The 14,668-nt window shown below is 45.1% G+C and overlaps 1 protein-coding gene and 1 pseudogene across 3 annotated transcripts in view; one reads left to right on the top strand and one right to left on the bottom strand.

Annotated features, from left to right (window-relative positions):
- Positions 1-5,765: 5,765 nt before the first annotated feature.
- Positions 5,766-14,668, top strand: part of APOO (apolipoprotein O) — a 168,454-nt gene continuing 159,551 nt past the window's right edge. The window contains exon 1 of one of the 3 annotated variants that reach the window (XR_016228114.1): positions 5,766-6,134. Coding sequence is in view for 2 of the 3 variants with exons in the window: in XM_089324460.1 (XP_089180586.1) it covers positions 6,132-6,134 (3 nt within the window). In the remaining variant the exon portion in view is untranslated. The remainder of the gene's footprint in view (positions 6,135-14,668) is intronic. The other 2 variants (XM_089324460.1, XM_089324459.1) reach the window with 2 other exon arrangements.
- LOC149119551 (dolichyl-diphosphooligosaccharide--protein glycosyltransferase subunit 4-like) lies at positions 11,003-11,226 on the bottom strand (annotated as a pseudogene).

The following is a 14,668-nucleotide window of genomic DNA, read 5'->3' as shown; positions in this document are numbered from 1 at the left end:
CAGATAAGAACAGGAGATGATGTGGCAACACAGATGCAGGACTCGCTGTTCCAGCCTGCAGATGCAATAAGGAAACATCTTAGAAAAAGATTTTTCTGAGCCTGAGAAAGATCTGCATCTGCACATGAAAGAACTGACCCTGTTGCACAAAGAATGAGCCCACGCCTACAGACATTTGGCAACATTTTCCCTTAGCAAGGAGAAACTGGCCTGCAATCGGTGGGAAAACACACCATCCCTTCCTGGGGCTTGCCTTGTGTTCAGGACACTACCTGGGGCTTCCCAGGAATTCTCCCATTTGGGCCACACACCACCCCGATAAAGTGGCCGCGCTGGCTTTTCACTTGACTGGGTTCTGGGACTCGGTTGATTTTGTTGGGATCCCTCTGCTCTCCAGCTGCGCAGCCCTACTTCTTTCTGTGCGGTGGCCTGAGTCTCTCCCACCATGGATGCTCCCTCCAGACACAGCTCTGGACTCACGTTAGCCTAGTGCAGGAACCTTGCAAGGAAAAGAGGGAAAGTCTCCCTTCCGGTTTTCCCATAGAAGAACAAAACAGGAGTTACTGACAACTACAAGTTTTGGAATTCAAACAGAGGCGAGGCAAGCCAAAGGATACGGCCAGAGAGACCAAGCAGAGTTAAGGTTTGGTGAAGTCTGGGTTGTGCATAGGATTCCTAGGTGCCCTGGCAATGGAGCCCTCAGTTTATGGTAGTGCCAAAGAAGGGCTCCGGTTGTCTTCTTGCCATGTGCTGAACACTGGGATCCAGCAGTAGCCAGGAGAACGGATAATTGGCCAGGAGATGAGACCAATGAAATCCCGTCAGAACTGAAAGATTGGAATGAGAAAAAATAAATAAAAGCAAGCAAGGACAGTTGGCCAACAAGTGCAAAGTGTCCATGACAGGGAGAGTTAATGTGTTGTCCCCCATTACAGATGGAAGCAGTAGGGTGGAGGAGCTTGGAGACTGCCCCTCTGTCACTCTTCTTTCTTATATGGGATCTTTGGCTCAATCCCAACACTCAATTACAAAAGCTGATTGGCCAGAGGAAAGCATATAAGTTGTATTCCACTTACATGTAAATGGAAATCTTCACAAGAGAGTGAGTGTGAAGAAATGACCAACACGATACTCTTTGGACAAAGAACAGTGCATTTCTGAAGGGATGACAGGACAAACATACCTGACTAGGGTAGTCAATTCTAAGGATGTTAGGAAGAGACGTGTGGGGGCTGTAGAAGCCAGTGAGAGATAGGGGTGACGTCACAGAGCTTGTTTATTCAGGTTCATTGTAGCCCCAATTACCAGTCTCTGGTGACCAAGGCTGTTACAGCCTTGGTATGTGAAGGATGTCCCTCCCAGATGAACCTTTACGGCTTCCTGTATGTAGGAATAGACAGGCCAAGTGGCCCCTTCTGCAGTTACAGTTCCCCAGATCATTTCAGCTGGAAATAGTCAATATTCCAATTTGGAATATTTTGTCTTAATTCCCTCGAAGGATTAGAGAGGTAAGGTAACGTGACCAAGCTCACTCATCCAGTAAGTAGGGGAACCAGGATTCAAACCAAGGCAGTCTAAGGCCAGAGCTCTTAACCATTGTGTCATAAGGAAACAAAGCCAATTTGGCTTCCGACATCTCAGCAACATTAGTTTTTAAAAGAAAATCAAGCAACAGGTGGGCATGGAGAAGAAGGTTGAACCTGAATATTCCTACCCTCTGTTCAATTGTCTTTCCCAATGTCACAGTAGCTAGCAAGTGCTGGACAAACACTGTGTGACTCGTACTGTCCTAAGTACTTTATATGTATATTGAAGTGCATTCAGTCCAGAACAAACCCGTGAGACAGGAATTCTCATTGTCCTCACTTTCCAGATGAGAAACTGGAGCCCAGGGAGGTTAGTAACTTTATCTAAGAGCAAGGGTTGAGCAGAAGCAGTTTGACCTTCTGGCCAGGGTTAAAAACCATACAATCAATGCCTACTTCCTGAAAAAAAAATCTCGTAAAAATATGCACCACAAGAGATGAAAAAACTGTTCAGAAATAGGAAACTCATAAAACTGCAAGACAGCTTTTCAAAGTCTAAAATCTTCATCACATCTAAATCTCAAATTTTATTCATCAAGAGGGAGGAAAGTTAAAATACGCTCCACTTGGCTTTATCAGGGGGAACTCAAAGGTTACCATTTCACTTTTTGAGATTTTTTTTGTTTTTATAATTCATCTATTTTTTGTTTTAAATTTTTTATTTATATAAAGTGAATCAATTTCATGTACACAGATTTAACAGCATAATGATACTTCCCACCCTATCCTCCCTCCTGCCCACGCTCCCACCTGAACTCCTTCTTCCTTTCTTATTTTTTCTTTTAAGTTTTAGAATAAGGAATTCAAATAAAGAATTCAACAAGTAGTAAGTAGAAAAACTTCTGTTCCTCAAGAGTATAGACAAGGGCTGTAAACAATAATCAAATCTCAAAATGTCAATGTTGCTCATATACATTACTTTTTTGTGCTCTGTATATTAATTACCACAATTCAGGGAAAACATGATATTTGTCTTTTGGGACTGGCTTATTTCACTAAGTATAATGATTTCCAGTTGCATCCATTTTGCTGCAAAAGACAACTTCATTCTTTTTTATGGCTAATATTCAATATTGTATAAATCCTACATTTTCTTTAAGCAGTCATCATTTGATGGACATCTGGGTTGATTCATATCTTAGCTATTGTGAATTGAGCTGCTGTAAACACAGAGGTACAGATAACTCTTTCATATGCTGATTTCATTTCCCTTGGGTAAATTCCCAGGAGTGGGATAGCTGGGTCTTACAGTAGATCTATTTCCAGATTTCTGAGGAATTTCTTCCATTGTCTTTCACAATGGCTGTACTATTTTACATTCCCACCAACAGTGGATTAGGGTTCCTTTTTTCCCACATCCTCACCTGCATTTATTGGTTTTTAAATTTTTATTTATTTTTACAAAACATTTATTTATTTGAGAAGTGGAGTTACAGAGAGAGGGCGAAACAGAGAGAGAGAGAGAGAGAGAGGTTTTCTATCTGCTAGTTCACTCCGCAAATAGCTGCAACGGCTGGAGCTGGGCTGATCTGAAGCCAGGAGCCAGGAGCTTCCTCTGGGTCTCACATGCGGGTGCAAGGGCCCAAGCCCTTGGGCCATCTTCCACTGCTTTCCCAGGCCATAGCAGAGAGCTAGATCAGAAGTGGAGCAGCTGGGACTTGAACTGGCACCCATATGTGATACCAGCACTGCAGGCGGCAGCTTTACCCACTGCACCACAGTGCCGGCCCCACCTTTAGTAATTTGAAGATATCAGGTCTATCAGGTCATAGATCTAGATCCTTGATCCATTTAGAGTTGATTTTTGTGTAAGGTAGGGGTCTTGTTTCATACTTCTGCATTAGGAGATCCAATTTTCCAGTACCATTTGTTGAGAAGACTGTCCTTTCTTCAGGGATTGTCAAAGATTAGTTGGTTGTAGATGTGTGGATTAATTTCAGGGGTTTCTATTTTTTAGCATTGGTCTACATGTCTATTTTTGTGCCAGTATCAGGTGTTCTGATTATAACTGCATGGAGTATATCTTAAAATTTGGTGTTGTGATGCCTCCAGCTTTGTTTTTGTAGTATAAAATTGCTTTAGCTACTCAGGGTCTCTTGTGTTTCTGTATGAATTTTAACATCATTTTTTCTAGATCTGAGAAGAATATCACTGGTATTTTGATTGGGATCACACTGAATCTGTAAATTGCTTTTGATAGTATGGACATTTTGATGATATTAATTCTTCCAACCCATGAAAAATTCTTCCATTTTTTTGGTGTCTTCTGTTTCTTCCTTTAATGTTTCGTAATTTTCATTGTAGAATTCTTTCATATCCTTAGTTGAACTTATTCCGAGGTATTTACATTTTTTGTAGCTATTGTGAATGGACTGATCTTACAAGTCCTTTCTCAGCCATGACATTGTCTGTGTATACAAGGGCTATTGATTTTTGCGTGATGATTTTATAGCTTGCAACTTTACCAAACTCTCTTCTGAGTTCCAATAGTCTCTTAGTGGAGTCTTTTGGATCCCTTATATATAGAATCATGTCATCTGCAAGTAGGGATAATTTGACTTCTTCCTTTCCAGTTTGTATCCCTTTGATTTCTTTTTCTTGCCTAATGGCTCTGGCTAAAACCTCCAGAAGTATACTGAATAGTAGTGGTAAAAGTGGGCATCCTTGTCTGATTCTGGATCTTAATGGAAATGCTTCCAACTTTTCCCCATTCATTATGATGCTGGCTATGGGTTTCTCCTACATTGCCTTTATTGCGTTGAGGAATGTTCCTTTTATACCCAATTTGATTAAGGTTTTTATTTTTCAAATTGTTAATGTGATGTATCACATTTATGGATTTGCTTATGTTGAGCCATCCATGCATACTAGGGATAAGTCCCACTTGGTCCAGATGAATGATCTTTCAAATGTGTTGTTGGGTTTGATTAATTTTTGAGGATTTTTGCATCTATGTTCATCTATAGTTCTCTTTCTTGTATCTTTTTCTAATTTTGGAATTAACGTGATGCTGATCTCATAGAAGGAATTTGGGAGGATTCCCTGCCTTTCAATCGTTTTTAATAGTTTGAGGCCGGCGCCACGGCTCACTAGGCTAATCCTCCGCCTTGCGGCACCGGCACACCGGGTTCTAGTCCCGGTCGGGGCACCGGATTCTGTCCCGGTTGCCCCTCTTCCAGGCCAGCTCTCTGCTGTGGCCAGGGAGTGCAGTGGAGGATGGCCCAAGTACTTGGGCCCTGCACCCCATGGGAGACCAGGAGAAGCACCTGGCTCCTGCCATCGGATCAGCGCGGTTCGCCGGCTGCAGCGCGCTGGCCGTGGCGGCCATTGGAGGGTGAACCAACGGCAAAGGAAGACCTTTCTCTCTGTCTCTCTCTCTCACTGTCCACTCTGCCTGTCAAAAAAATAAATAAAAAAATTAAAAAAAATAGTTTGAGAAGAATTTGAATTAGTTCTTTTTAAAAAGTTTGGTACAGGGGCTGGTGTTGTGGTGCAGTGGGTTAAAACCCTGGCCTGCAGCACCGGCCATCCCATATGGGCACCGGTTCGAGTCTTGGCTGCTCCACTTCTGATCCAGCTCTCTGCTATGGCCTGGGAGAGCAGTGGAGGATGGCCCAGGTCCTTGGGCCCCTGCACCCACGTGGGAGACCTAGAGGAAGCTCCTGGCTTTGGATTAGCTCGGCTGTGATCATTGCGGTTATTTGGGGAGTGAACCAGCGGATGGAAGACCTCTCTCTGTAGGTCTGTCTTTCAAATAAATAAAATAAATCTTTAAAAAACAATTTGGTACAATTCAGCAGTGAAGCCATCCAGTCCTGGGACTTTCTTTGTTAGGAGGGTCTTTATTGCAGAATTCCCACAGTCACAGTGCTCAGGGCCCCCAAAGTCAGAAGGAGCAGGGGATCCTCTCTCAGCCCCATTTGCTAAGTCTATGGAGAGAGCCTGGTACCTGCTGGTGTTCCGCCTTGGCCTTTGAGTATGGTCACCCATGATAGAATTGGGGGGAAGGGAGTGCCTCACAGGCTTAAGTGGTCATCCCGCCCCTTGCCAACCCTCCAGGCCAGACTGAAAGTCAATAAAGACCACAAATTTATCCCTCAGAAGGAACCTCCTGTTTGCATGAGGCACAGCTGCCTGCACTCGCCTTATCAAGATGGCGCCTCCTCCCTGCTCGTTGCGGGAGCCTTTGGGGGGGGGAGGGGTAATGAAAAGCAGGCAGTGTGCTCTGCCTTCACAGGGTTAGGTGGGCACCCTGCTTCCAGCCAGCGTTCAAGGCCGGATTCAAAGTCAGTGTGGTCTGCAAGGTTTTCCCTCAGGCAATATCAGCGGTGCCATAGACTCCTTCTGACCGCCTGGCTTTATGGCGCTCGGGGCTCCGTGCTCAGCACTCCGGGCTCTTCGCTGTGCGGAAGGGGAAGGAAGCCAGGAAGCGTCCCTGCTCCAGGCCCGGCCGTTGCTCAGACCCCAGTCAGTAAAAGTCAGTGGAATTCCCTCTCAACTCAAACTGGGGGCGGCGAGCGCGCGGCAGTTTCTTCCTACCTGGACATGGTAAGGTGGCACCTCGCAGCCGGCAGCTGGCTGCGCGGGGCGGCTGGCGGCAGTGGCGTCTCTGTCTTCTTTCCTCTTGTCCCACGGGGTCTTTGTCATTTTATCCCTTCTTCGCCGAAAATTTCCTTCACTCAGACCCCTGGAGACGTGGTCCTTCGTCTTTTAAAATTCTGGCAATTTAAGAAATATGGGGCTAACGATGCTTTTAAAAGATTATTGTTCTGAGAGATCTGCCATCTGCTGGTTCCCTCCCCAAATGTCTGCACCAGCCAAGGCTGGGCCAGGTCAAAATCAGGAGCAGGAGCTCCATTCGTGTATCTCACGTGGGTGGCAGGAACGCAAGTACTTGGGACATTCGCCACTGCCTCTCAGGGTGCACGTTAGCAGGAAGCTGCATGGGAAGCGGAGGTGGGACCCCATCCCAGGCTCTCTGATATGGGACGCAGGCCACTTAACCTGCTGTGTTAGCTTGCTTGAGTATTTTATTTATCAGCTTTCTGAACACAGTTTGTACCAGGAACTCTTCTAAAGGACAACTATAAAAATTTTATTGAAAAGATAACAATGAGGATTCTTTTTGGGTAATATTATGAACTCTTAGGTTCATACTTATTTATTGTGTGTTTTTCCGACATAGACAAAGTTGATTTATTGTGTTTTAATTAACTGCAAGTATCTATGCTGATGCTCAAGTTTTCTCACCTGGGCTAGTGGGAACTTGTCTAAGTTGGCTCCTGAGCTGTTTTGCTGTGCCCTAGTTGTCTTTGGTAGCTTTCTTGCCATCAAAACACCTTGTATGTGTTCTTTTTCAGACTCAGAATGTGTAAAGGTCATGCTTACTAGTACTAAAAGGAGTACATATGCTAATCAAGGGAATTGAGAAGGTAAAAGCAAAGAAAATACTCAGGAGAGGAAAAAAGACCATAAGACTGCAGAATTGGCAAAAAGAGAAGTATTTTAAAATAGTGTAGAGAAGATGAAACATAGTAAACTAAATGTAGTTATAGTTGTAAATATAAATGGATTCTGTCATATCTAAAAATTAAAATTCCCAGATTGGATTAAAAAATCAATTCTGTGTTATTTAAAAGAATCACACAATAGCACAAAAAGATTGATGTAGGAGAATGGGGGGAAATATACAGGACAGATGCAAATTATGGGAATCCAAAGATCAAAATACTTAAATTGGTAGAATCCAAGACCAAAAAAGATAAGCTGAATAAAATGGCATTGAAACGTATAAATAAAAAAAAAAAGGCAAAAAGAAACGTATAAAACAACACTCGATTTATAGAGACTCAATAATACGGTTAGCAAGATTCAATGAATAGCTTTCTGGAAAGAAACACCTATGGCAGACAAGCTACAGGGTTTTTCTATAATGCCTATGCAGTGTTTGCAAAAACTGACTGCAACAGCAGTGGCGTGTCAACAGGGTTTAATTGCTGAAGACTCACAAGGCCCGCAAGGACACAGCTTACAAGTCTACGCTTTATTACAGAGAAAGGACACTAGGGCAAGAACATGAAAGTCAGCAAATGACTCCCAGCAAGTGGCCTGCAGAGGCTAGGTGCAGGCTCCGGCTGTCCTCTCTGTGTAGGGGTTGCTACCGTCCTCCGGTTATTTGGCTCATTTACAAATAGAAATTGACAAGAGGCCATTGTGGTACTTAGACAACACTTACTGGGGCCTTACGCTTGGGCACAGTGGGAAGAGGTTCTGCCAACTGGCTCAAAGAAGGGAGCTGGGGAAGGGTTTCTCTTGGCAGGGGAGAAGTGGTGGTTCTCCTCTGCACACCGCACTTGGGTCTGCAGCTGGCTGCCTGCTCTTCATGGGTTTGAGTCCTGCTTTCTTGTACATTACCTGCTCAAAATGTCAGTGTTGCTGGCAGTTCCCACCCCAGGGAGGTTGTGTAGCAGTGACATTGGGCTATTTTAATAGAGCAGGAGGGGGTCCTTTGCATTTAGGGTCTGGATGCTTCATGTTCCTGACTGGTTTGGAATTGGAGATGATGGATACATAGCCAGGTCAGGAGACAGATACAGGTCAGGTCAGGTCAGGAGGTGGATACTGTACTGGGGGTGGGTGGACATGGAGCTTGAATTTGCATTTTTAGATGCATTTATTTGAAAGCAGAGTTATAGAGAGGCAGAGAGGCAGAGGGAGAGGGAGAATCTTCCACCTGCTGGTTCACTCCCCAAATGGCCGCAATGGCCAGAATTGTGCCGACCTGGAGCCAGGAGCCAGGAACTTTCCCCAGGTCTCCCACGCAGGTGCAGGGGCCCATGGACTTGGGCCATCTTCCACTGCTTTCCCAGGCCATAACAGAGAGCTGGATCAGAAGTGGAGCAGCTGGGACTCGAACCAGCATCCATATGGGGTGCCAGCTCTGCAAGTGGCACCTTTACCTGCTACACCACAGCGTTGGCCCCTAAGCTCGCATTTGTGAGGCCCATTTCAATCCTGTGAAGAGATCAGGCCAGGTGTCTCCTGGATAGGGAATCACTGATGTGCACATAGAAGACTTTGAAACCAGGGAGACTAAACTGGCGTCTTTTCTGAGGTTGTTTATACTGTGCTGGTCACCTAAGTATATCCCTGCTGCATAACTAGCAGAACCCTGGGAAGCAGGGGGAGGAATGTGTGGTGGGAAGTCCACATCAAGTCCAGGTGCAGCTCTTCAATCTCATTGTTATCAATAAAGAGTGCTGACAAGCTAGGTCACACTGTCCTGAAATTCTTTGGACACATGGTTACTTAGAGACACTATTAATCAATATGTTTCATGCTTTGACCAGGACTCAGTGTAAAGCAGCTGCTTTAAGCAAATAATTGCAGCTAATTAGTGCAAACCTGCTGTGATTAACCCTTGCAGCACAGGAGCAAAGCAAATTCCAAAAAGCCAAAACCACACAAACTGCAGTTTTGTACCATAATTCAATGAATAAGTATGATTAATAAAAATAATAAATTTAAAATAGATGACATAGTTTTTCCCTCTTTAATTTTTATTTCTTTATTTGAGAGGCAGAGACACACAAAGAGACGAGGAGAGAGCTGCCATCTGCTGGTTCGCTCCCCAGATGCTTGCAATGGCTGGGCTGGGCTGAAGCTGGGAGCTGGGAGCTGAATCCACCTGTTCTCTGTGGATGGCAGGGACCCAAATTATTGAGCCATCACCCCTGCCCCCCAGGGTCTATATTAGGAAGCTGGAGGCCCAACCAGGTATAGAGCTGAGGAACTCTGATGTCGGATGCAGGCATCCTTTTTTTTTTTTTTTTTTTTTTTTTTTGACAGGCAGAGTGGACAGAGAGAGAGAGACAGAGAGAAAGGTCTTCCTTTGCCGTTGGTTCACCCTCCAATGGCCGCCGCGGCCGGCGCGCTGCGGCCGGCACACCGCGCTGATCCGATGGCAGGAGCCAGGAGCCAGGTGCTTTTCCTGGTCTCCCATGGGGTGCAGGGCCCAAGCACCTGGGCCATCCTCCACTGCACTCCCTGGCCACAGCAGAGGGCTGGCCTGGAAGAGGGGCAACCGGGACAGAATCCGGTGCCCCGACCGGGACTAGAACCCGGTGTGCCGGCGCCGCTAGGCGGAGGATTAGCCTAGTGAGCCGCGGCGCCGGCCGGATGCAGGCATCTTAACCAGCAGGCTGAATGTCTACCCCAAGGCACTGTTTTTCAAAATACAAGTCTGATGAAAATGAGTAAAAGCATTAACGTCTAGTATCAGTAAGGATCTGGGGTAACTAGGCCTCTTTCCTGCTCCTGGGAACATAAATTTGTAGAACCTTTTTCAGCTACATCTTGGTCATCTTTATGAAAATCCTTCAAAGGTACATTCTCTCTGCCCAGAAATTACATGTTTGGCATTTCATCTGAGGAAATAACTGCAGATAGGGGCCGACAAGGATGCTCACTGTTGCAGCCGGGCAGATAAGAGTGACATGTTGGTAACCACGCACAATGCCTGGCAATATGGACACTGCTTGAGTAAGTGATACCTGTAGGCAAGTGTTCAAAATAATTTTGTAGAGATCTCTTTCGTAGCAAACCCTGTTATTTGCATGTCTGATATTCTTTGTTCTATGCTGACAGAATCAAAATATCACTCAAAACAGTAATGTTTGCTACTCTAGTCTCAAAATTATGATAATATTGATCTGACTGTGTTGTCCAGTTGAAGTCAATGAGGTGTATAAAGAAGTCTACTGGGTTTTTTTGGGGGGGGAAGGGACTACTAAAATATAACTATTTTTAAGGATTTATTTATTTACTATTTGAAAGGCAGAGTTAGAGAGGCAGAGGCAGAGAGAGAAACAGAGAGAGAAAATCTTCCATCTGTTGGTTCACTCCCCAAATGACCACAATGGCTGGAGCTGTGCGGATCTGAAACCAGAAGCCAGGAGCCTCCTATGGGTCCCCCACACAAGTTCCAGGGCCCAAGGATTGGGCCATCTTCTATTGCTTCCCCAGGCCATAGCAGAGAGCTGGATTGGAAGTGGAGCAGCCAGGACTCGAACTGGCGCCCACATGGGATGCCGGCACTGCAGGTGGCAGTTTTACCCACTACGCCATAGTGCTGGTCCCGTAACTATATTGGTCTTATAACTATTTTTGTATTGGAGGGGCATTGGGGAGGAAGTAGAAAAAAAGCAGCTCTTAATACTGGGCCCTATTCAGTGGCAGCTTCTTGTTCCATAGGGTTAAGGGAGACGTTGAGGAAATTAAAGTTGTCTGGAAAAATCCTAGTTGCTTTGCATGTTGTGATGGGTAGAAGGGATGAAGTGAAGGGTGAAGGCCCCTCACACCCTCCATCTTGCCTCAGACTATGTCCTGGAGCCCTGGGGGCGGAGAAAACACCACTTTCATTCCTGCTTCTTGGGATTGTTGATGCCCACACAGTGACAGAAACTGACAAGCAAGAAGAGTCACGTGCCCAGCATGGTGGCAAAGATGGCGGGCTGCACGTCTGTGATCATCCTGACCCACCCGGCTTGGCTCCTACACACCTCTGCACAAGATAGAGGTACTGAGGGTTTTTGAGAAAGGATTTGTGCTTTCCTAATAACAGGGACAGATATTGTTGATGTTAGCCATCTACTACAGATCTTACGTTAGATGACAAAAATTAGTTGTCAGATTTTCTGTTACTTGGAGCCCCAAGTGTTCCTGACTGCGGGGGATTTTGATGTGCTTTCCCACGTATTCCTTCAAGACTCCAAGGTACCTGGAGTTCCACAGGGCGAGAGCCCTCTTCTGTCATCAAACTCCCGGAGTGACACTTGGTTGTATTTGACTGTCTTGTCCAATGTCAAACCCATTCCTTCCAGGGGCAGCCCATGGCAAACCACATAGGAGTGTAAAGGCCCAGGTATCTTTGTTCCACTTAGGACTACTGTGCAGGTCTTCTCAGCTCCAGAGCTGGAGCCCTTGTGGTGACTGTACCATCGCCCAACTTCCTTTCTGCCTAATCCCCGCTTTCTCTCTACACCATGGGTATTGATCTCAAGAGCATTCCTGAAAAAAACTTTGTACACACAAACTTCTGTTTCAATTTCTTTTCTGGGGAAAGCTGACCACAACACCACTAACACATTTATTCCTGGAGAAAGATGCTCAAAATATGTAACTGAATGATACAACAGTCTAACTTATAAACAAGTATTCATATGGTGTTTCCTTATTATATATCTGCATAGCAAAAATTTCTGCAAAAGAATACACTAATGCCTTAACAGCAGGACTTGTATTTCCACAAATATGCTATACTAGATGTTCAGAGAAACTGCTTCTAATTTAGAAAACATTAATTCCCCCCCAAAGTTTTAATATTGTTATATGTAGGGCAGTGCTGAGGAAGTAAGGGAACTCCCAGGAGGGCAAAAATGATAGGAAGGCAAACATCCATGAGAGCTAGAAATCATATTTACATTGGAGCTGTCTACTGACTCCTACCAGACTAGGGCAAGGTTTTAATGAACCATTCCTGTGGGAGACAGGAGACAGAGCCCAGAGCCTGATCAGTATGCGAGGTCAGCCTGGAGACCCTTGTGTGAAGGCCAGAGAGCTAAAGAGCACCACCATCCAGAAGCCCAGCTGAAATAAAGCCCATCCTGCAGATGGAGCTGGTGGAAGTAAACAGTTCTAAGCCTGAATCACTGTGGCCCAAAATAAACCCTGTGCCAAAAATTGGCTTCATATTGGTCCTTGGAGGTTAGCATTGGACTCAGATTGAGCTCCTAGCTATTGACTTTGGCCTGGTGGAGTCCTGGTCGGGGATGGGATCTCCCTCTCCCTCCTCTTCCCCTTTTCCCGTGCCCCCTGCCCCCTCCCTCTCCCCCCTTCTGCCTTTCATGGAAGTAAGGAGGGAAAGGAAGGAAGGAAGGAAGGAAGAGGTCCTTGGAACTGTCTACGAAAAACTCCCAGAAGAGAACAAAAAATTTTCTTTTGAGACAGACACTTTCTAGATTTCAAAGAATTGCTATGAATTTATAAAATCAGAATAAAATGAAATCACTAAACCCATGAGGAAACAAACTACCATTAGTGACAGTTGGAAGAAACATCAAACTTCAGAATCACACACACACACACACACACACAACTATAGATGGTGAATTTTCAGATATCGAATATAATAATGATTTTATTGTACATAAAGAATTAAAGAAAAAAATGATAGCATTGAAGGCACAAGAGACTTTCTTTCTTTTTTTTTTTTTTTAATTTTTGACAGGCAGAATGGACAGTGAGAGAGAGAGACAGAGAGAAAGGTCTTCCTTTGCCGTTGGTTCACCCTCCAATGGCCGCCGCAGCCAGCACGCTACAGCCGGCACACTGCGCTGATCCGATGGCAGGAGCCAGGTACTTCTCCTGGTCTCCCATGGGGTGCAGGGCCCAAGCACTTGGGCCATCCTCCACTGCACTCCCGGGCCACAGCAGAGAGCTGGCCTGGAAGAGGGGCAACCGGGCCAGAATCCGGCGCCCTGACCGGGACTAGAACCGGGTGTGCCGGCGCTGCAAGGCGGAGGATTAGCCTAGTGAACCGCGGCGCCGGCCGCACAAGAGACTTTCACAACTGACCAGGGAAGATCTGTAAGAAGATCAAACAGAAGTTTAAACACTTTATTTTATTTTTTTTAAAAAGATTTATTTATTTATTTGAAAGGCAGAGCCACAGAGAGGCAGAGAAAGAGAGAGAGAGGTCTTCCATTTGCTGGTTCACTCCCCAGATGGCCACAATGGCCAGTACTGTGCTGATCCAAAGCCAGGAGCCTGGAGCTTCTTCCAGATCTCCCACGTGAATGCAGGGGCCCAAGGACTTGGGCCGTTTTCTGCTGCTTTCCCAGGCCATAGCACAGAACTTGATGGGAAGTGGAGCAGCTGGGACTTGAACTGGCGCCCATATGGGATGCCGGCACTGCAGGCAGCGGCTTTACCAGCTATGCCACAGTGCCGGCCCCTAAACACTTTAAAAACTTATAATTTAGGGACTAGCACTGTGGAGCAGTGTGTTAAAGCCCCGGCCTGCAGCACCGGCATCCCATATGGGCTCTGGTTTGAGTCCCAACTGCTCCACTTATGATCCAGCTCTCTGCTGTGGCCTGGGAAAGCAGTAGAAGATGGCCCAAGTCCTTGGGCCCCTATACCCGCATGGGAGACCAAGAAGAAGCTCTTGGCTCCTGGCTTTGGACTGGTTCAGTTCTGGTTGTTTCCGCCATTTGGGGAGTGAACCAGCAGATGGAAGACCTGTGTGTGTGTGTGTGTGTGTGTGTGTGTGTGTCTATGTGTCTATGTCTCTCTGTAACTCTGTCAAATCAATAAAATACATCTTTTAAAAAAACTTATAATTTAAATTAGAAAATAAAATGTTATAACAGCAAATAGAACTGCAGAGAAAATTAGAAATAAAACTAAACAGAATATCAACATAGGACAAAAAGAATGATAGAAACCATTAGAGTTTAAGAGAAATGAAGCATAGTGTGACAAGGTCCATTATATGTTTCAACTGGAGTTCTAGAAGGAAGAAAGATAATAGAGGAAAAAGCAATGTAAAAAGAGATAAGGTTTCACAAATCATGAAAGATATCAGTCTTCCTATGCAGAAATCCAGGAAATCCCAAGCAAGATAATGAAAAATAAACTCAGGCTTAGACACAGAGTGATAAAACTTCAAAATACCAAAGGCAAGCAGAGGACCTTCCAATAATGGTAACTGGAAGAGCTATCAACCTAGAATTATATACTCAGCAAATAAACTTTTATGAATCGGTATAATGAAAATATTTTCATCCATAAACAAATATCATTTAAAAGAACTTTTAAAATGATTATGTATTATTTATTTACTTATTTTAAAGATTTTATTTATTTATTTGAGAGGTAGAGTTACAGACAGTGAGAGGGAGTGTTAGAGAGAAAGGTCTTCCCTCTGTTTGTTCACTGCCCAGATGGCTGCAACGGCTAGAGCTGCGCTGATCCGAAGCCAGGAGCCAGAAACCTCCTCCGAGTCTCCCACATGGGTGCAG

The sequence above is a fragment of the Oryctolagus cuniculus genome, chromosome X, assembly GCF_051225735.1.
Source record: "Oryctolagus cuniculus isolate XC-2025 breed Fujian yellow rabbit chromosome X, ASM5122573v1, whole genome shotgun sequence".
Classification (NCBI taxonomy): Eukaryota; Metazoa; Chordata; class Mammalia; order Lagomorpha; family Leporidae; genus Oryctolagus; species Oryctolagus cuniculus.
The sequence above is the reverse complement of the archived record's forward strand: the minus strand, read 5'-3'. Positions and strand labels throughout refer to the sequence as shown.